This window comes from Meleagris gallopavo, unplaced genomic scaffold (assembly GCF_000146605.3).
Source record: "Meleagris gallopavo isolate NT-WF06-2002-E0010 breed Aviagen turkey brand Nicholas breeding stock unplaced genomic scaffold, Turkey_5.1 ChrUn_random_deg7180001718180, whole genome shotgun sequence".
Lineage (NCBI taxonomy): Eukaryota > Metazoa > Chordata > Aves > Galliformes > Phasianidae > Meleagris > Meleagris gallopavo.
In genome coordinates this window covers 1-21,794 of record NW_011322393.1, presented here as the reverse complement: position 1 = coordinate 21,794, position 21,794 = coordinate 1, and the positions used below count along the sequence as shown (strand labels likewise).

At 39.6% G+C, this 21,794-nt stretch overlaps 1 protein-coding gene across 1 annotated transcript; it reads right to left on the bottom strand.

Annotated features, from left to right (window-relative positions):
* Positions 1–1,524: 1,524 nt before the first annotated feature.
* LOC100550333 (thyroglobulin-like) lies at positions 1,525–21,286 on the bottom strand (the record flags this gene model as incomplete). Its single annotated transcript, XM_010728582.1, has 13 exons — positions 1,525–1,681; positions 2,098–2,252; positions 4,354–4,563; positions 8,466–8,666; positions 9,930–10,041; positions 10,513–10,625; positions 10,989–11,066; positions 11,619–11,756; positions 12,456–12,698; positions 12,978–13,565; positions 15,228–16,292; positions 19,306–19,491; positions 21,143–21,286. Coding segments are annotated over 13 exons (3,390 nt in total), but the record flags the coding sequence as incomplete, so codon positions are not given.
* Between the last annotated feature and the right edge of the window lie 508 nt (positions 21,287–21,794).

Genomic DNA, 21,794 nt, shown 5'->3' with positions numbered 1-21,794 from the left:
TAAGATTTAAGATGCCAAGTCAAATGGCATCATCTCAGAAAGAGATTTACACAGGCTCAGAATTTAATACATAAAAATATCTGTAAGAAAAAAATGTAATGAAACATTCACAACTGATGATTTAGAACTGAGGTTCTTCACTGAGAACACATGCATGTTCTATGCTTCTGTAGCTATTTTTTTTTTTCTCAATTTCATCACAGTAGGAAAAAAGGAAAGCAAAATTTCTCCTTTGTCCATTAAGAAGCTAGGAAAAGATCAAAACTATTTTAATAATATAGATTTTCAAATCAGAGAGTCAATTTACCCACTCAATGTGTATAAACCTATGATGATGCATAAAACTGTTCAAACAGAAAGATCCAAAGCTGCTTTAAAATACAATGGAAATTGATTGTACCAAGAGTATATGGACAACAGGTGGTCTGATCTGCCGAGATCGGACTGCTGCCTCTTCTGAAACTGTACAGTAATTCTCTGAAGAGCAGTTTTAGTACTATGGGGAAATTATAGCGTTGAGAGGATAAAAAATGCAACGTCTTCAAAGCAGAATGCTTTCAGATGTAAACTTCTGTAAAAACCCCAACTAAGCCATACTTTGATCCACCTTCTACAAACCACTTAATATTTATGTTTCCTTTATAATCTCGTACAATGGAATGAATGCAAACATAAACAGACAGTATAGCCAGTAACCACACACGATCAGTGCACCCTCTATTCAAGTCCTGAAGGCTTTTGAACTTGGTTCTGATCAGCCTGTATGTCACATCTCTACGTCTCAGGATTAGAGAGAGGAACATGTGCAGGCAGAGTTTTTTATATTTAGTTCTGGGAACATCATTGCAAAGCCAGGAAACTAGAGAAATGCTGGCACAGAGGGCATTTGAACTTGGGATGTGTCTTTTTCTTCTTTTATTTTAAGAGGAAATGCTGACTGCTTTGAAAGAAGCTCCTTACACCATCTCAAGCTCACTTTTAAACCACAGTGAAGATCCACCAGTCAATGGACTGCATACTTGCTTTAGGACTTCCGAGGTAAGGATCATTCTTGACTGTCAAATGTAAGGCAATAAAAATAAAAGGAAAAAAAAAATATACACACACATACTTTGGAGGAATTGGTTCTCTTTTTCTGGTAGTGAGTGAATTTTGTTTCTTCAAGTCCAATCTAATAAGGAACACAATATTTTCCACTATGTAGGACCTTCCCAATGGAAATTTACCTCTAGATCAGTTCAGCCCATAGCAGGTAATCTAATTTTCCTGTTAAAGGAGCTGGGAGAGGCAGCACTATCTGAAAGCAATACTCATTTATATCCTCTTTTCATTCTGTAGTCACAGGCTGAAAAGAGAAATATAACACCAAAGGTTCGGAAAAAACTCCAGTGTTACAAGGACTCTTTCAGTGAGCACAGTGTGTACACTGCCTTTTTATTGCCTCCTAAGAGCATACAGAGGGAAACAAAACCATTAGGAAGCAAAGAAGGTTTCATTAACAGAAACATCAGAGGAAAAACTTACCAATATCGTGTAAGTCAGGGAGAGAAGCTGCTGGGATGTTTTCCAGCAGAACCCTCCACGTGACATTCACCCCCAGGCGGTCCACACTCAGGCATTCAACATAGACAGAGGAATCGTCACAGACAGAAACTGAGACAGTGTTTCCAAAAGCATTTACCTTGAATTCAAAATTAAATGAAATTAAAGTTAGTCAGCCTTAGAATCTCCTGATTCTTGGTCTTTCTCTGCTCATTTGCACTGTGATATGCTCAAGGCAATATTTTCAAAAGGGCTTGTAAAAACAAGCGTAAAAACAAGATTAAAAATGTTCACTTCCATCACAACACATTTCAATAAATATTGGACTAATGACTTCTATGGCTACCATTAATCTGATCTGCCCAACATGGGGACAGGGAGTCTAAATATCCTGGTTTCTTTGTCCTTCATATGCTGTCAGCCCTGGCAGACCTCATGGTATTTTTTGCTCTTCCCTCTATTTTACAGATGCAAAATTCTACTCTCTTTCATACAGTTTTCTTTTTTTTCTAAATTTTATTATTTAAGCAACAAAGAATAAGGAACTGAAATTACCGGGAGGTGACAAAAACCACGAGCCTTCAACTCATCTAAAATAAATATCTGGAATGCCTGGAGTAATCCAGAGTAGTCAGAACTACAGGCCTTCTGAGGAGGTAGCAGGATCTGAAAGTGTGTTTGAGCTTGGACTGTCTGAAATAACTGGAGCTCTAAAAATAAATAGAAGGACATTTATTAGCTTCACTATTCAATGTAGAAACTGACTTTCAAAGTTACTTCAAAAAGATGACATTGAATTTCATTTTGATCTTCATCAATAGCATTTCCCTGTGAAAACACGGTGGAAATAGCAGTTGTCAGTAGATTGTGCTTGGTAAATATGTATGCTGTGCACTATAGAGGAAGCCAGGTGTAATAGTTAAACAATAAAGAGATTGTTAAGCCACAGAATGATAAGGGAAATTATAAGACTTGGCAGATACATATTTCCAGAGAACTGCTAGTGTTATGCCAACAACCAAAAAAGAAACAGGAAAAAAAAGGAATTATTGACCTATAAACCTTCACTTTTCTTAGATAAAAGCATGATAACAATTAATACCAATTCAAATGGCCCTTCAGAAGCCTAGCTTGTCAAATTAACTTGAGATCAAGCTTTGAGAGAGAATAAATTTGATTGCATAATAATAGCTCTGACATGGACATTTCAAGTGCCTTCTGATCTTTTAGTAGCAAGCCAAATCACACAAACCACTGAGAAAATGATGGACTCATCAATCTCAAAATGAAAATTTATTTGGACAGTTCTTAGCCAGGAAAAATCAAAAAGGTGAGAATTTCTTGTCTCCACTGGGGTTATCCTGATCACAGGGTTCTTGAGGACTTCGTTCTCTCAGGTTCAGTATAGCGGTGATATGATCACATAGCCTCCAAATGGAGTTGGCTCTTGTCCCATCAGCATGGAGAAGTGGCAGAGCTCTCTCTCATTGTGTTCCTCTACAGATCCTCACTGCAGTGTGTACAAGTGTCACTTCATGGAGCACAATTCCCAGTTGCTTGCTCCCAAAACAAATGTAAAAAATCCTCGAAAGAGTCCAAAGAGAGCAATGGGAAGGACCAAAGGGCACAAAAACCTGCTTCTTCCTGAAAGGCACAAAGCCCTCTGTCTGTTTATTGGACAGTAGATAAGAGCTGATTTAACCACAAGCTCTAAGTGTACACATTAGGAACAGGAAATAAAATTTCTGCGGGTGTGGGTAGTTATCCATTGGAGCAAATGGATAATGTGGTGTGTAAAATGGTGTGGTGAATTGTCCATTATTGTGAAGTTTGTCCAGTGACCGTCAGATGTGTTAGAATTTTTTTTCCTCTCTCCCTAAAACCACTCTCTGTTTCAAATACAAAATTTCTGAGCAAAATCCCTTAGCCTGCATTAAATAGAGACTTGTATTAGATTATTGCACACTCCCCATAAACAGCTATTCAACTGCCATTAAGCATACTCAAAAGTTACCTCATTATATAGCATAAAAACGTCAAAAACATGATTAAGGGCAAAGAAAAATCTCAATCCAAAATTCAAAGCTTAACATTGTTTACATTTGGAATAGAGATATGGTAACACAGGAGTTTCAAGACTGAGTCTTATCCATTCTGGAGATGAGGAATAGCTGCAAACTTGGCATCAGGATCTGAAGTTTGTCAAAGTTCAGCATTTATTTATTTCATTTATTTGAAATAAATGAAAAGCCAATATTAATACCCTATTACATGAGCTCTGAAGAGAGAATTTATTCTTCCGAGATTTAAAGGGTTTGTTTCTTTTTTCCTGAAAGAAAAATGATTTGAAAACTACTGTGTCAGCCAATGTAAGCCATAATCCTAAAAAACAGACTGCTACAAAAGATGCAGAAGTAACATTGACTTGATTGTGCAAAATAAATATTCAAGTTCTGCCAAATTCAAACATCTGGTGCTCATCTGTTCTTCCAGAACTAAGTGTTTCCATCAGAATCATTTTGTGGTGCCAGCATCTTTTAACTTGCAAAAGAAAATCTGCATATAGATTGAATAACTATTTATAGTAAGATATTATGGAAAAGCTGGACTATTTCTGGCATAGGCAGGCAGGTACAGAGATGAAGATAGCAGAAGACAGGATTAAGCTACTGCACCTTAGTTCAGAAACTCCCACATAACTGCGTCCTATCATTTCAACTCACACTTAATTTCATGATGGATGGAAAAGGATTTTTGAACTTATTTTTATATTGCTCTGTGCCCTTCCCAACCCATGGCAATTAGACGTACTCTGGCAGGCGTGGTAGAGTGGGGCAGCTGAGATCCATAGATGTTTCTGCACATCACACTGGAACAGTGTGTTGGAAGCAGCGCTGTTATAGCCTTGGCGGCACACCAGCCGGCATTGCTGAACGCCCAACATCTGCTCAGAATCATTGTCACAAAACACAGCTCCATTGAGGATAGAAGAGGTACCAAATGGCACAGCACACTGGGGACCTTTAGACGGGAGAGGAAGGGGACATATTAGTACACAGAGTGATACACTTCTATTAAAATGTCCTTACAGTCCTCACATAACATGGACAGCACGTTGTGCATTTCCCCCTCATACCAACTTAAAACTGGTTGGATGTCAGCCTGGTTCAGTTCACTAACCTTGACGAAAAGATTCCTACTGACTTTAAAGGGTAATGCACTGGGTACAGAAAGACACATGCATGGTGTATGAGAACAGATAAGTTTAAAACAGTCATGAATAAATTTAAGCAGGAAATGAGAAGGTTTCTTACCATCAACCTTCGTGGAAGATATCCAGTGGAAATAGACAGGGCCAAAAAAGAAATCTCAGTTTGCTTTAGAATGGAGTTAGAAAACTTTAAGATCAAGAACTGAACAGCACCAGGATGTTCCTTGGTGACACAGTAGGTCCATAGCTGTGAGACATGGCTTTCGAATTACAGTGCAAGATCTACCTTTCAACTCACTCTTTATCAATACCGTATTTTCAGACCTTCTTGCCTACTACTACAACAGACTAATATAACAAGCTAACTATAGTGTTTAACTTCTACTAATGTATACAAACCAACTGCTTTGTTCAATACTAGCCAAATCCCAACCTACTTCCAAAATATTTCTTATATATCATATGTATATTATATATTTTACTAATGTTTATACACTTGTGTGTTCCAGATCTACAAAATGGAAAGAAAAAAATAACAGCTACCTAAGTTAGAAAATATTAAGAAAAGGTCTTATATCCTACAATTCATCTGCTTGCTGTATGCCATTCTCCAAACAACAACGCCCAGATCAGTCCCAGTCTCCCTACTGCTGGAGGAAGATGGGCTCTGCTGATGGCTCACATCTGAGCAGTCTCTGCCTCCCCTTCTGATGGAGTTACAGAGATTAATTTAATTTAATGTTCACAACTTTGCAGGATGAATCTGGGATCCAGCGTGCTACAGTACCTCTTTGTTTTCCAGCCATGGACATTGTAATTCTGAAATACAAGGGTTTCAAATTGGTCGTTCTGACTTACAAAATTTATCCTTTTACTTCCAAGACTCAATTAAAACATCCTTTTTTTTTTAAACTATTCTGTAAATGGAGACACTACACTCTTCCTCTTTCATATCTCTCTTTTTAGTAAAGATAGAAATCTGGTGTCCTTGTTTTACGAAACCACTAGAGATAACAGAACTATAAGATATAATTCTGCAATGGATAGTAGCATTTATCATGATCAGTGCAAACTACATCCATTGTTACATGCAAATTCTATTAATAACCCTTTATTCAAAGTTAATAAATATTAAAAACCAGTTCTGTGTTCCCTTTATTTCTCTAAAACTTTTTTTTACCCATCAAGTCAAATCCAGCCTCAGCCATATGCTCCTACAGTCTTGTACTGTCTGTCCCAATGGGAGCTTGTGTATAAACTAGAAAAACAGACAGCACGCAAAAAATAAAGGGGATGAATGGTTTCCTGATTTAGTTCAGTTTCCATCCAAAACCCCATCAACCAGCCAAGATAATCAGCAATTTACTCATTTATCTCTCTCTATAGATGTACCTCCCTGTATTATGATTATCAAGCCTTCACCATTTTGTCATTCCTCTGTTTCTACCTCAATTTCTTGGTCCAGGAGGACTGAGCCAGAATCAAATTGAATACTGACGCTTGTTTCACAGGTGTTTCTAAACACTTCCAGAAGGAAAGTATGTTCTCCAAAAAAGGCTCTGTATTTTCTATCTCCATCCATAGCTATGGATGGGAGGCATGGGGATAGGAGGTGTACATGGGGACTGCCAGGATACTTGGCATCAGCTCTCTGTTGCATGTCAAATAGAAGAAGTTGAATTCTGTTGCTGATGGAAATGATTAATCTAACGAAAACCACATTGTAAGAACTGGGCACTCAAAAGATATTACTTGGTGTTTACAGCTGTCTGTTCTGATGCTGGAGGAGACGTTGTTTGTATACTCCCACCACAACAGCTTCTTTCACTGATTGAGAAGATCTCCAAGATGATGAAAGAATACTCTTTCCATTTCACAGAATAATTATTAGTGGATTCCAGGACCAAACTGAGTAGGTTGAGCGGGAAAATAATTTGTGCTTCTTAATTTTATACCATTACTAAGTTGTTTAGCATGAAAAAGTTCTATTGCTTTTTCAAAATCCAGGAAAATTACTGAAGTTTATTTTAATGGTATTTTTACACAGAAAATAACAAACAGTTCCCCAGGTTTCCGCTATATTTTTTAAGCAGTTATTTCTCAGCTCAGGCTTTCAAAAATGTAAAATCATTAATCATTCAGTCACTGTTTCCCCTATGAAAACTACAGTATTTCAGAATTCCAAGAAACATCAAATGTGCAAGCAAAATCCTGAAAAATCAGAGCCATATCCCAGGGTACATTTAAACATTCTTTATCATATTTCATAACGATCCTTCAGAACTTAGCAGGAAATCCAGAAAATGATCTTATGTGAAGATAAGGAGATACAAAGGACTTTGCATTTACAACTAATTCTGACTCCTCTGGCCTACTACAAGCTCTTCCACTTTTTATGTTCACCTTCAGAGTCTATCAGAAAGTCAGTCTGCACTACTGAGTGCTGTGCACCACGTTGAGTTCCTCCAGCTGGTCCAAACAAAATAGTAAACAAATATTACACAGTCCAGTGTCAGAAATCCTAGCCCATAACCTGAAAGCAAGATGGCAGCACTATATTTATTAGACTAATAAGCTCTGCTTCTCTGAATAGCTATAAAGCTGCACATAACTATAGCACACTAGCTCTGGAATTCATTTCTTCAGAGCCTGGTTAAGCATCTCTAGATAGCACCACACTGCTTGGGGCAGACAAAGCCCTGTGATTTCCTTGTGTCTTCTCAAATGATCCTATTCTCAAAGCTGTCGACTGGTATAAGAGATTCCAAATGAAATGATGTAGCTGGTTTCCAAATTGGCAGAGAAGTTACCTGATTGATTATTGTATCAATTATGAAAATGCTTTACAGGTTGTTGGGCTGACACAGTCAGCATGGTGAGCACATTTTTTCTCATTATATAGCAGAATCACTAAAGGATACCTAAGCAATTTATTGTCATGGGGACTCATTTTCTAAAATCTACCAAAAGCTCTCATTAAAAAAAAAAACAACGAATGAACTATGGAAACTGTGGTGTCCTGCAGGTGCTGGCTTTAAGATGAAGGTTTTCTTTTTACATCTCTAATTTTAACTAATCATTGCACTTTGGATAATGGCCTCATAGAAATTTTAATTTGTTTAGCTTACTTCAGTGTTGGGAAGATGTTTGAAGACAATTGATAATAAAATTTATCCAAACGTCTCCCACTTGGACATCTCACTGGAAACCATGAGTGAAATCCAGTATTTCACAGCTCTAATAATGTCGGAAATACTCTGCAAATATGTAGTGTTTTGGCACATCCTTTCCACAATTCTGATCACTAGCCAGCAGTAGGAATGGCAGAAGCATACATTTTTTAAATTTTATTTTAGTCAGTTGGATGGCTTTTAATCCCAGAGCCAGCTCAGACTGGAACTGATTCAAGTTTGCAGCAATCTATTCAGATTGACTTCTTAGCTTAGCTTAACAGCTCTTAGATTTAACCTATTTTATGAATTAGGAGGAGTCAAAGATTCATTCCCTTCTTCTTTCTCCTGACAAAGCACTTGAAGAAAATGGGACACTGTGTCCAGGTAGGTCAGAAGTCTACTATAACATAAAGATAATCATACCACCTGAGCAAAAATCTCTCTAACAGTCTGAAAAAGAAGCTTAAACATAACAAAATACTAGTAAAATGTAGTTTTGGCTCAGGTTCCAGAGTTGAATTTGCAGAGCAGCAACTCACTTTCACATGCAGGTCTTCCTCCACTTACTCGTGTCCCAGGTACCTCTTCTCCATTGTCAAATACACACCAGCAGCTTTCTTCATCCTGGGTGCACTGCACAGGTGAGAATATCCCACTGGCCTCTTCACATTTTGGAATGTAACCCTTCCCAGCTTCTCGTAAACTAGTTTTCAACTTCAACATATTACAGAAACTAGGACCTTTAAAGAGAGAAAGATCGTTGCAAGATGCAGAAGACAAACTGATCATCTTAAAAATAGAATATAGCAGTAACTTATTTAGAAATATGTGTAATTTTAGATGCACTAGACAACATACACTTTTTTTCCTAAAGATTATAGTGCATGTTGTATGAATTTGTACCAAGAAAATGGTGGAAAAAAAGTAAAAGATATGATAAGGATATTTAATAATGTTACAACATAACCTCACATGTATGCTCTTACAAACAGCAATAGTTACTATTTCTCACAAATAAACAAAACAGTGACATGTGCTTGAGGAATCATACAAACCCAAGAAGATTCAAAACATTCACCCCAGTAAAATTGATATTTACTAATTCTGTTCATCCACAAGTGTTGGAGTAAATTTGGGTAGTGATTCAGGTAACAAATATTCAATTACTATTTCTTCAGGCAACACGCAGTTACTTATCTCCCATTAGGTATGCTGCACATCTACTACTAGACTTCTATCAGTAGGTCATCTATAAGAAGAGCTGAGCAGACTTGCTGGGTCAGACCAAGGTACTATCTAACTTGCTATCCCATCCTCAGCAATTATCTGCTCTTGATATGGATGTTCTGGTAGAAACTCTGCTTGAAGCCTGAAGATTATTCTCCCAAATTTTCTATGGGAGATGGAAATCAGAAAATCACTAGCTGAGGAACTGAAGAAAGAAACACAGAGCAGAGCCAGGGGATTAACTCCTATTGGGCATCTCAATTTCTCTAAGCAGGGTTTCTCCAGCCTTTTGGAGGAATGTCACAGAATCACAGAATCCTAGCATAAAATCTCCCATCTCTGATGAGAGCTTAACAGTTCTACCTTTTTTTGAAGGACAACCTCTATCTCTCTTTGAAGACAACATAAAGATAGTATAGATTTAATCACACTGCAGAGCAGTCAAGGACCAAGTCATTCAGCTCCTAAACTCAGAATTCATCCTGAAAACTATGAGCCTGCAAACTTTTCTGCAGTGGCATGAATATAAAGAGCACATCAGTTATTAATCAGTTTTTGAACACTGTTTTGTTTCTTGTTATAAAAGTAAACGGTAAGTATTTTCAGCTATCCTCTCAAAGATTGTACTTGCATGAACTTATCATTGAGGAGTCCAACCACAAAACCTTCATTTTTCCATGGGAATCATTCCAAAAAGGAAAGTACAGAAGTACATATGCAGCAAAGCATGAGACATTACCGCTGCCATCACAGTCTGTGGGTAAAACATTACTCACACTCAGGATTGCCATCTGAATCTTTGTTGCCAGGCTGAAATACTTCTCCTGACTTAGGATCTACACACCAGGTATTTGTATAAGATCTCTGTAGCACGGCGTATTCTCCTGTCTAAGAAATATCAATTACGTGTCACTGCAGAGCAGCATATATTAACACAGACACACTGGCATTCATATCCCAAAAGCCTGGTTAAAATATTTTAGTATATTTACTTTTGTCCTTTAATGCAGGTTAAGAAAAACAAAATACTAAAATATTCATATCAGGTCCTGAGAGGAGCAGTACGTAGACTGAAAGCTCACTGGGATTAACTTCTAGTATAGCCTTGGTTTGAAATTTCTGCTCCTTCCCCATCTCAGGGCTCTACGTCACTCACTGGCAAATTCAAGAGCATCATGGACTGATTTATGGAGGGAAAACCTCCCTTTTGTTTTGTTGAACTCTTTTCATTCAGTTTAATAAGAATGCATAAAGGGATACTTAGTGAGCTCAGACTGAAAGTCTATGGGTCCTTAGCACGGTTGGAGCAAAACCAGGAAGGTTTTGATACACCCTTCCTCAGCCACACTACTAAATTACCTCAAGGCAGTAGGGGACAAACAGATCTGCTGCAGAGGCATCTAGCTTTGAGCCACTCCGTCTCCAGCTGGAGATTAAAGCATTGGCTCGAGATCTCTGACATGACGTCTGACCTACAAGAGGGAAAACATATTATGCAAACTAAAATAAAACAAAGTTCTCAGACCTAATATAGAGAAAGAGGCATGCCTCCATCTCCTTTGCTTATCTACACGAGGCTTTGTTGCAGTGTCAGGCAGGGAACATCTGATCAGTGTCAGGTAACAACAGTAGGGGGTCAATTCCCAAATCATGTGAGCTGAATTCATACATAATGAAATAAAACACATGAACAAAATCAAACACAAAGGTCTCCTTTCTCTTGCACTGGTTAAAAACAAGCCTCTCTTCATACATACCACAGTAGAATTTTCAATAAAGATTAAAATTTTTAAGAATAGGTAAGCACAGACACTTAAGAAGAAAAGCCAACTGACATTTGGGATGTTCTGCTGAGCGTGAAACCAAGGAATCCATAACGTAACGTCCTCTTTCATCCACACACCAGCAATGACCTGCTCAGGGAAGAAAAACAGATTTACTGTAGATACTGTATTGCAGTATTCCTGTTTAAATTTGTTGCATTCCTGTAGGATTTTGACTCACTGAATCACCACAGAAAGTGGTCAGTAAGCTGCAGACACAGTTAATTCTGCTTTCCAGAGAAAAATAGACCACACTTCTGAGCAGTGCTGAGAATGGAAACTTAGCACCTCTGGTAAGAACTTTCTATTGCAAATAGTGCAGTATAACATCTACTCCCAGCAATTTCCTGTAATCCATAGATTTGCTGACAGTGTACTCCATCTCGTTGCCCTGATCATTAACAAATCATTAGCAGAAGATTAAACAATTGCTGATTCTTGAGTTTACCTTTGAGGAATACTACTAGTAGCAAGCAACTGAACACTGACTGATTTTTGAAACCTGATGAACTGTCACTTGAGTCACTCATTCTAATCAATTTTTCACCCATCATATAGCCCACCTATCCACCTCCCTCCGGTGTGGCTACAAGAATACAGGTTTTCTATTATTTAAATTAGAGTATTTAGGGATAAGATCACCTGTGCTTTCATAGCATTGAGTTGGCTCCCAGTTTCCCAGGCCATCACACTGTGGGATGTAGGGATGAAATCCCAGCTGCGTAGCTTCTCCAGCAAAACCTTTCAATGTAAAGTGATTCTGCCAGTAGAAATGCAAGACTGTAAAACATGAGTAAGAGAAAGGCGTTGGTGGCCAATACAAGAAAAGACATTTTAAGAGTACACGTTTGCAAACACTGAAGGTAGATAGAGTACCCATATCTTACCTATGCAAGATGTCATACATATCAAAGAATCATTAAATGGCTTTGATTGGAGGGGACCTTATAGACTATCTATTTCTAACCCCCTGCCATGGGCTGGTTGCCAGCCACTAGATCAGGTTGCCTTGGGTTCCATCCAACCTGGCCCTGAACACCTCCAGGGATGGGGCATCCACAGCTTTTCCAGGCAGCCTGTTCCAATGCCATATCACCCTCTCAGTAAAAAACGTGTTCCTGACATCCAACCTAAATCCCTCATTTTTAGTTTAAAGCCAATCTCTCTTGTCTTATCACTATCAGACTGTGTAAAGAGTTGGTCCCCCTCCTGCTTGTAAGTTCCCTTCAAGTACTGGAAGGCTGCAATGAGATATCCTTGGAGCCTTCTCTTCTCCAAGCTAAGCAAGCCCAACTCCCTCAGCTTTTCTTTATATAAGACAATTGAAATCAGCTCTTGAGTTAGGTTAATTGACCATTAAGCAACATTTGCTGAGTTGCTCTTGTCTTTCAGCAAAGTTGAATTTGCCAGAGAGCGTTCCTGCACAGATCCTAGACTTAATCCTTTTAATTCAAAGTTTTCATCTCCCTCTCCCCCAACCTGATTGTGCAGCCAGCTGGAGAGCATAGTCACTGCCCGATAACAACTTCTCAGAGACCATCATCTCTGATTTGTAGGGCCGAGTAGAACGTAGGAGGTCACTGTCCATGAGCTGCATTCCCTTTGCCATCAAGAAGCTCTCTCCAAAAGGGAAGTGGGACGTGTTCGAGGCTCTGATGAGTTGCTCTGTCTCCTCTATAAATTTCACAGCTTCTTGCTGAATACTTTGACATATACCAGGACCTGTAGAAAGCGAAGGGAAGTTGACCTATTGTTTCCAGGTATTTACAGACTTGGATAGTTGGCAGTTAAACACACTGAAACAATGAAACAGTTCAGTGGAAGCTTTTCTGCTAAAACAACTCTGCTAATCTCTTTTATTATATTTCTCTTTTATATCAATAATCTTTCCCTAGACCATTATCTCCTACTTCACTGTGCATGAAAAGAATTTTTCTCTTGTGGTATAAAATCAACGACCAGAGAAACTTTTATTTATATGCCAGCAATTCTGTTACTTACATGTCGGTACCTGGTTCACTTCTGCCCTTGTTCCTTGCAGTTCTTCCCCATTGTTGTTAACACACCAACAATCACGAAGCTCAAAGTGGCTTAATGGAGCACTGAAATCAGTGTAGGCTCCTGGATAATAGGTAAACTGCTCATTCAGAAGCTGCCAGAATGTGTATGGATCCAATAAAATGTTCTCAGATGCAGAGGTCACGTTTCCCTCCAGTATTTCAGGTGGAAGATCAGCAAAGGATGAATATGTGGTGAAAGCTGGGAAGACATTCTGGTGCCCAGCCTCGTACAAAGTTTCAATAAAACCTGAATAACCTTTGGAAGATGCATTTTTATATCCAATTAGGATGTTCAATAGACTGGCAATGGGCAGAGTTTTGCCTTCGTTGTTCTCTGTAATCCATCTTTCATACCACTCAAAAGCTTGCTCAGGAGGACCACTGCACTGCACTTGCCTCCAGGCACCATCAGTATCACACTGGGGTAGGTAAATGCTGGAGAGTTGAGTCAGAGAACTTGGGTCTGACAACAGGAGCTTCAGAGTCTTTAGAAACTCCTGTCCAGCTGTGATTTGACAAGCACTGGGGCCTGAGGAAATGAAAAACATGCATAGCACATCTTATGAATGCACAGAAGACATACGTGCTCACTGTTATGCCATGAACACTATTACCGATACTTGTCATTTGTCCCCAAAAAAAACATTTTTGGCCCATTATGAAGGGCAACCATTTCTGCTATGTTGGGCCAGAGTAAGATTCTTAAAGGCGTATGAGCCTGTAAAGGTGTATTCAAAGATTTAAACAAAATCTGAGCACATTAGATGCTTGTAGTTCTAATGGGGAGACAGGAGTTTGATGCCACTAAACTGCTTCCTGAATCTGATCACATCAAGTAAGCATTTTCAGATACACTAGAAAATCTGGTAGTTGATCTTTCTTCAGCCAATATTGCAAGATAAATGAAGTGAATAGTAGGATAATACTGACTTTATTTCCTCTTGAATTTTCCAGAATTTTCAATCATGTTGTCCTATCTTTCTACTCTGCAATGAATATCGTAGCTCAAAATGCCATCCTTCAGAATGCAGATGTGAATGAGTTTTCTTTTGGAATGTTTTTCTGCCACCTCCAGAGCCAAATCTCATTTTGCCATCAAGTGGTTCTACAAACATAGCAGAACACAGGAGCCCACCTCTTGCACACCACAGCATTATAAACCTGTTTATTTTTGGCTGCACTCCAGATGGACTGCTACAAATAAATCCCCTACCAATCTAGAACGTTGTGATGAATTGACCAGTACTTCTACAAACTGCTACTCAAAAGAGCTCCTTTTGTGTATGTGCTGTATCGTATGCTGGTTACTCTACTATTCCTTCCAGTGCAAGAAACAGGATCTTCTACTGGGCTGTTCCTCTTGTTGATGTGCTGTTTTCAGTTCACAGACCCATGAAAGACAAACAATCCTAGTCTACGGGGCTGGAACTTTATGATCTTTAAAGTCCCTTCCAACCTAAGCCATTCTATGATTCTGTGTGCTTCCTTTTTCCTTTGTATTACATTAATAGAAGATTATAAGAGGCACTTAATAGTCCGTAAGCAAGCTGCAATACCAAAGTGTGCCTGACAAGTCATTTCTGACTCACTCATTTCTGGCCTGTCTATACAATCATTATGAGAAATCAATTAGCTTTTGTATGTATCTTTTATGTTTGGTCTCCTATGATGGCCTACCAAGTTAAAGATACATTCCTAAGCCAAAAGAAGCTCATGGTTTAAAGCATTAAATCACTTCAGCTCTAAGGACAAGAATGCTGCACAAGTTATTTTGTCCTGGAAGCAGAAGAGTTTTTCACTTGGCTAGGGGCATACAGATGCTCTGTGTCTCATGGATATTAGAGATGTTATACACACTATACTACACATTTAACTAGAGACAGATGTCAGTGGCACATAATAAGGAAAGATCTCAGGCTATCTTCTGTGAGTATACATGCCTTACATACTGAAAGAAAAAGGGACTGTCTCTAAGACTTAGGATACCAAGTTTTACATACACTTTATTTCCCTTAATTCCTCTTCAACTATAGAGATAATATTCTTTTGTGTTAGGGGACAATCATTTATACATTTCCAGAAACAACCAAATATGAAGAAATAAATCATGAAATTCCAACAAAGTAAAGAACTATCTTTAAATAGATATTACAAATAGATACTTTTTAAATTCCCAATTCCCAGAACTTACATTTTATGGGTTTTCCAATACTTCCTCTTATTCCTGGAATAGTCTTTCCATTCAAATCAACACAGAAGCAATTTGTCCCGTAACACTGAAGTGGCAGAAAGTCTCCATTCTTGGTACAAGAGGGAATAAAAAGATCTGATCCTGCAGACAGGCTTTGTTTCAAGTTCTGCAAGTTTTTCCTTTGCTTCTCACAATCAGAGGGACACCTTGGATGTTCACCTTGAACTCTTGAACCTGGTACTTCTTTACCTGAAGTGTCCAAGCACCAGCACTCTCCTGCATAGCACTGAACTTCCTCATACCTCCCCTCCTTGGTGCATGTTGGAACAAACAGGTCCCTTGGCTCCTCACCACAGTCTTTGGATCCTAGTGCTAGTTTCACCACTTCACCTAAATCTTCAGCAATGCTTTTGGGGACAGAAATCACTTGTTGAAGGAAAGTAAAGAACTCTGGAAGTTCCAGGACAGAGGAAAGGAATTTAATCATATTCTGATTGTCCTGAAGAGTTACTGTGCGGCCAAAGCTGTCTACAAGAGCTTGACTCAAAATGGAGCTCCCCTTTGATATTTCCAATGGAAAGGCCGCAGCTGACTGCAGAAGGCCTTGGCTACTATTCCTCTCAGTTGCATCTTCCTGTGTAAAAAACTGCTCAATGCTGTATTTGCCACTAGTGCCAAGTGTCCCAGTGAAGTTAAACTGGATCATATTCTTCAAGAACTTTCCTCCAAAGAGATTTTCTTGGAAGCGTTTTGGACTGGCAGTAAACTGCAATGCCACTTGAGCCAGTTCCCTTGATGAGAACATTCCTGAGATGGCTTCACTAAGGATGGATTCTAGCCCAGGAATCTGGCTGACATACGGACTTTGCATGATTGGAGATGACAATCCAGAGTCCAGAAACAGCTCTTTGAAGGAGGGAGGGCAGGGTCTTGAGAAGCCAGCTCTTTTCTCTGACTGTACATCGGGTGTGGAAAATAAATCGGACTGGCTGAAGTACCCAGCAGGGCCATAAAAAATCCTTGACAAGGCCCGCTGTCTCTCAGAGATGCACGTTTGTTCCTCACCTAAAAAAAAAGAGGTAAAAAGTACAAATTTATGAAACTCCAAAGCTCACTATTTTATAGATGCCTTTTAAGTAGTCCCAGTAAATGCTTCTGAGTGTACTTTAACTTGCCTCTAGATCCCCAACTAAGCATCAGTCATACTGATGAAGGAATTTAGAATGTTGCTAAGTGTAATGTAGAAATAAACTTTTCCATTCAAGACACAAACATCCTTCATCATGTCTGAATTTACTGTTCTTGGTCTTTTTTTGGTTATATTATTTTCCAGTGCAAATCCTCACTCCAACTTTTATGGCTGAAACTATAAATAAAGTCTTTTTCAAATACATTAATACTCTGATAGGATGTCTACTTCTAATAAAAATTACACTTGATTCAGATGCAATATGTGGACAAGAGAAAGGGAAATAGATTACAGAAATGAAAGAAAGAGTTATTTTAATGAATGTGCACTAATGAGAAATTTATGAAGGTTTCCTACCTGGATCTTTATAGTTTCATAGTGAAGAATTCAGTACATGAGTTTTGAAAATGAATTGTTAAAATTAGCAGTAATGAAGTGCCAATGACCAGATGGCATTCAAAACTGAGCTATAAATGAGAGAATAAAATGTAAAACTTCAACAAAAGTAAACGTCAGGGATCTGAAGTACCGACAGATCCTAGCATCCTTGGCTACCCACATCTCAAGTGAGCTGTGTCACAGGTGCCTCTATCCAATCAAGTCTCTGTACATTCATATGCAGACAGTAATGGCAATAAGTCACTCTGCACACATCCCTGAGGAACGATCTCTGAAAAAAATAACTTGAGGCTCAAAAGAAAGAAGAAAAATGAAAAACTTTGTAGTTTTAGAGACTCAAGCAAGAAGTAGAGCACATAACTATGATTATGAAACATATTACTAGAGGATTCTAGGAAGGATAAAAGTTTAAAGAGCAACTAGACAAATACTTGGAAGGTGACTCCTTTGGGGAATGCTGAACACAATTATCTGGGTTCAACCTCCAGTTTGGGAAGTGTCTAGCCTGCAGAGATAACATACCAACTAGTCACACTTTGTTCCCTGAATTTCTTACTCCTTGTCCCTAAAAACTACTGCAGACACTGTTGGAGACAAGATAGTGAATGAACAGATTTTGTACGATATAACATTCCTTAGGATGTCCCCGCTTCCACCTCCATTTCCATCTCTATTCTGCACCCCATTCCTCATCCATTTCATTTTCAGGCAATATTATAAAACTAACAGTGCTAGCAGTAGGGACAGAATCTAGAAATCCTAAAAGCTGCTCAAATAGGTTAGCAGGTAATCTGAGGCTCTGTGACCAGCATCTTTCTCACTCCTCTTTTTAGAACTTTTGCTCTGTGCTGCAGTTCTTGGCATGGGCTCAGAGTCCATCACAGTGCTTCCTTTGTAAAGGCATTTTCTGTAGGATGGGCCCCTCCTGCGCTCAGTGCTAGCTCTTGGTAACAAGGATGAAGAACATTCCTCTAGGGACCAATAAGTTAGTGTAAGCCACAATCCCCAATATGCTAATTGAAAGCAAATGTAGGAACACAGTTGTTAAATGCTCTGCCCTCCTACTCACTGTATAATCAAAGTAAAATGATGAGGAATAAACAGAACAGCACTGCTAGGGTGAATTTACTGTAGGGTTTGAAAAGGAGCATGTTCCTATCCAAACTTCCTGGTGCTTGTGTGACCTGAGGTGCTCCCCATACCTACATCTCTGCTTCCTCCAATGTGAGCAGTGCTGGGAATAACAGCAAAGAAATCACAAAGAAATAAAACAGAGCAGAGGAGATACGCACATGGCATGTAGCTGGCTGGCCAGAGACTCCAGCTATATTCTCATGAAATACCTTCTCGGACTTAGCCTAAAAAAACTCCACAGAAATATTCCCTGCTTAAATTTCCTGAGTCTGCCAATAAAAGCTGCAAGCAGCCTCAAGTCATGCCCCCCGAAAAATTATCAGGAAAGCTCAGCAAAGCACATACAAAGAGAAAACAACCAGCCCCAACATATGGTGAGGCCTCTCGGAGGCTTCCTTGCAATATCCTTGGTGATCAGCCTTGGAGGCATGAGAACATTTTCATTTTATTGTAAGCCTGTCTGTGCCTGGAGCATGCTGAGTGACTTGGAATCATTACACCCAGGGTAGATTCCTCCTTTCTATATCTGCATCTTGTAGGCAGAGAAATGAGCTTCCCCAAAGACATTTAGAAGTAAGACCTCGTGCCCCAGCCCTCTGGCACAATCCTGAACACTGAGGTAGCACACTTTGGAGCAAAAGTTTTTAGCTTTCCTCCTCCCCTCCGGCCATTCAACATTTCTGTTGTCATTTCCATTTGGAGCACTGATTTGATGATGGATTCTTAATGAAATCCCTCTCAAAGCACAAATTCAGACATCTTCTCTAAATAGTTTTCTACCAGATTTGACAATTTTCGTGGTCAAGTATGAAAGAAATACAGGAAAAAAAAAAATATTCAGAATGAGAGAGAGAGAGACAGAAGTTCAGTAGCAATACCACCAAAACAACAGGGTAGCCCAAAACATCACCTTTGCTTACACTATGACAGATATTGATGGTTGGACTAGATGATGTTATACTGATCTTTCCGACACTAATGATTCTCTGATTCTATGATACTGGGACCTAGAGCCTCCTAGAATTAAGGGATAGATTATTTCAATGTGTGAAAAACTAAAAGGCTGAAGGCAGATCATAAAAGAAAATTAAATAAATATGGTACTTAATAATTCATTCAAATGTGTTTCTTAACAGCATTTACGTATTTGGATACCAGTTTATGAGCACCACAATCTGTCAGGACCTAAGAAGGGAATTGCTCCTTCATTTTTTTAATCATACACAAAATTCTCACAGTAGATGAAAAGTTTAGAGAGTGAAGGAGAACGGGACCAGTTTGAACTGAAAGCATACATGGATAAGCAAGGCAGTGCTGCCTGCTAGCATTTTCCCCTTTTCCAAACCTCGCACATACCACAGGCTGGGGGCTGTCCTCGTCTCTTCGTGCCCTGGACCTCCTGCCCTTTGGTGTCCACGCACCAGCACTGTCCTCCCTGCTGGCATTGCATTGCTGTGTATCCCCCATCAGTGTCACAGGATGGGATGTAGGCATGCTGGTAGCGCTGGGCTGTATAACGTTCAACCTCACATTTTGAGGGACCTGGAAGAAAAGAGGAGAACAAGCTTAAGGTTTCAGAGCCATCTATGCTTGATTCAATCATTTGCTTATTTTTGCCAAGCCTGGAGAAAAAAAAAGGTTTAATTTCCTGAAACTTCAAGTACCAGCCCAAGACAGGAATTCTCCATCCTCTTTCACCCAAGTGAATCAATTTCATGGCTTTCTTCTTTAGATATTAATTTCTGAAAACTGCATGAACCTCAACTCATTTTTCAGTTATTATCAAAGGAAGATGGAGGAGTAGCATCATTCACTCAGAGAGTTTTGGCTATTAATGCAAAAGAAAAGGTGGTCAGCAGAAACAGATGTGCAGCATGGGAGACAGAGACACAAGCATGTACAGTGCAGTGCTTCCAATGAGAATGAGGTACTACTCCTGCAACAAGCTCCATATGTAGTTGCAGGGATTTGTGCTGAGACCATCAATTTCTTTCATACCTCTCTGCAGGGAACAGAAGCCTCTATTCCTGTAAAACTGGGCAGAATGGCAGAGAAGCACACTTTCTGATATGACTTATGGTCTTCTAACACCAGCCTCAACCCTTCCAACAGAAGCTTTGCTCTTTTCTATAAAGATACAATCCCAAAGTCTAAACATTTCTCACTTTCCAAAGCATTTCCACTTCGCTCAGCTGTCAGGCTGAGGTAGTGAGAGCATCACAACAGAACAAACCCTTCATCCATGGAGTCCTGGCAGCACATAACATGCCTGGCTTCAGGTAGTGCAAATCCTGGATAATTCACCAGAGCATCACAGACAGTGCCTAACGAGTGTGGTCACATCTCCATCTGGTGGCTGTTACAGCTTCATTCCTACTGAACCACCTCCTTATACACGCACAGTCTGCTTCATGGCACGGAGCATTGGGAGGGGGAAGATGCTTTCCAGATCTCCCAGAATGATAGCTTGTCCCAGAAATAGAAAAACTGTATGACCCACATAGATGGAAGACCTCCATTGGTATCTGAGCAGTGACTCCTTAGTGAGAGTCAGATGCCAACATCAGAGGAGTTTGGATAGGAGAATGAAGAACCACACCAGGGGATACAAACTCTCCCCGACAAGGCAGTTCTGCAAGGCTCTGGTGCAAGGAAGGAGACACCTTACTGCTTGCCCTGCTGAGCTCATTGCCCACCGGCAGGGAAGCTCTCCTCATTTGCCTGCCCTCTCCAGCACGAAGATCCTCCCCAAGGGCAGATCCAGAAGCTCAGCTTTGCTGGCTCAGGCACTACAACCTCATGTATGGTCTCATGGGGATGGAGAATGCTGTGGCCAGTGAAAGACCCTTCCTACTTCTGAGTGTAGGGTAGTAAATTAAGAAGCATTTTCTCAGGCTATTAAGTGTAATAAAACATCAGATCTATCTCCAGAATCTCAAAGAAAGACCTTCACAGAGTTCACTGGCTTTCAATTAATGCAAACCTCAAAAGGAAAGCTTTCTTCATAGGTTAAATACAATCTGATGCTAAGAATCTACAGCCTGGAGATTAAAAGTCAGCTTCAGTGGAAGGATCTTGATTCTTACTATACGCTTAAATGCAAGAGGCCATCAGAACAACTCTCCACAGTGGCAGCTGTTATATATAAACCCCAAAATTACCGTTTTCAGGGAGTCAGCTGGTCACTACTTACATCTGAAGAGACCAGAGGTGGCCAGCTGGACCCCCAGGAAGCGCCGCTGCAGGATGCGATACACGCTGGTCTCTGTGAACGTACGGGCAGGCTCCAGTGCAGAGAAAATAGTGTCATAAACTTCATCGAGCAGCAGCTCCAGGCCTGGGAAATAGAGGTGTCATTTTAAGACAGCGGTCATCTGCTTTGCACCAAAGGAGCAGAACTGGAAATGTATTAGGAAAAAGAAAACCAGGCCTATAAAATGGCCCAAATGTAAACTTAGGCTTCATTACTCTAATGCACTGCACCACACAACGTGCTGCTGAGTGCCCAGTCATCATCACTCATCGCCATTAACGAGGAACATCCAGTAACCAGCACTGGGCTGTGGTGGTGGTTCATTTTGCAGGAGAGACATTGAAACAATGCAATTATATCACTGATGATTCCAAAAAACAATTCCTGACCATTTTGGTTGACTAAATTAAACACATGAAAAGATATGCAGTAGTTCTTCTGAGTTTAGATTTGGTTAATTTAGTTCAGATTTTAGGAGAACTTCTCATACTCATGGGAATTAAATACTGAAGTTCTCATCTACCATGTAAATTTTAATCCATCATGTTCTGCATTTTTCCCAGGGGTTTTTGTTGTTGTTTTTTATTTTTAT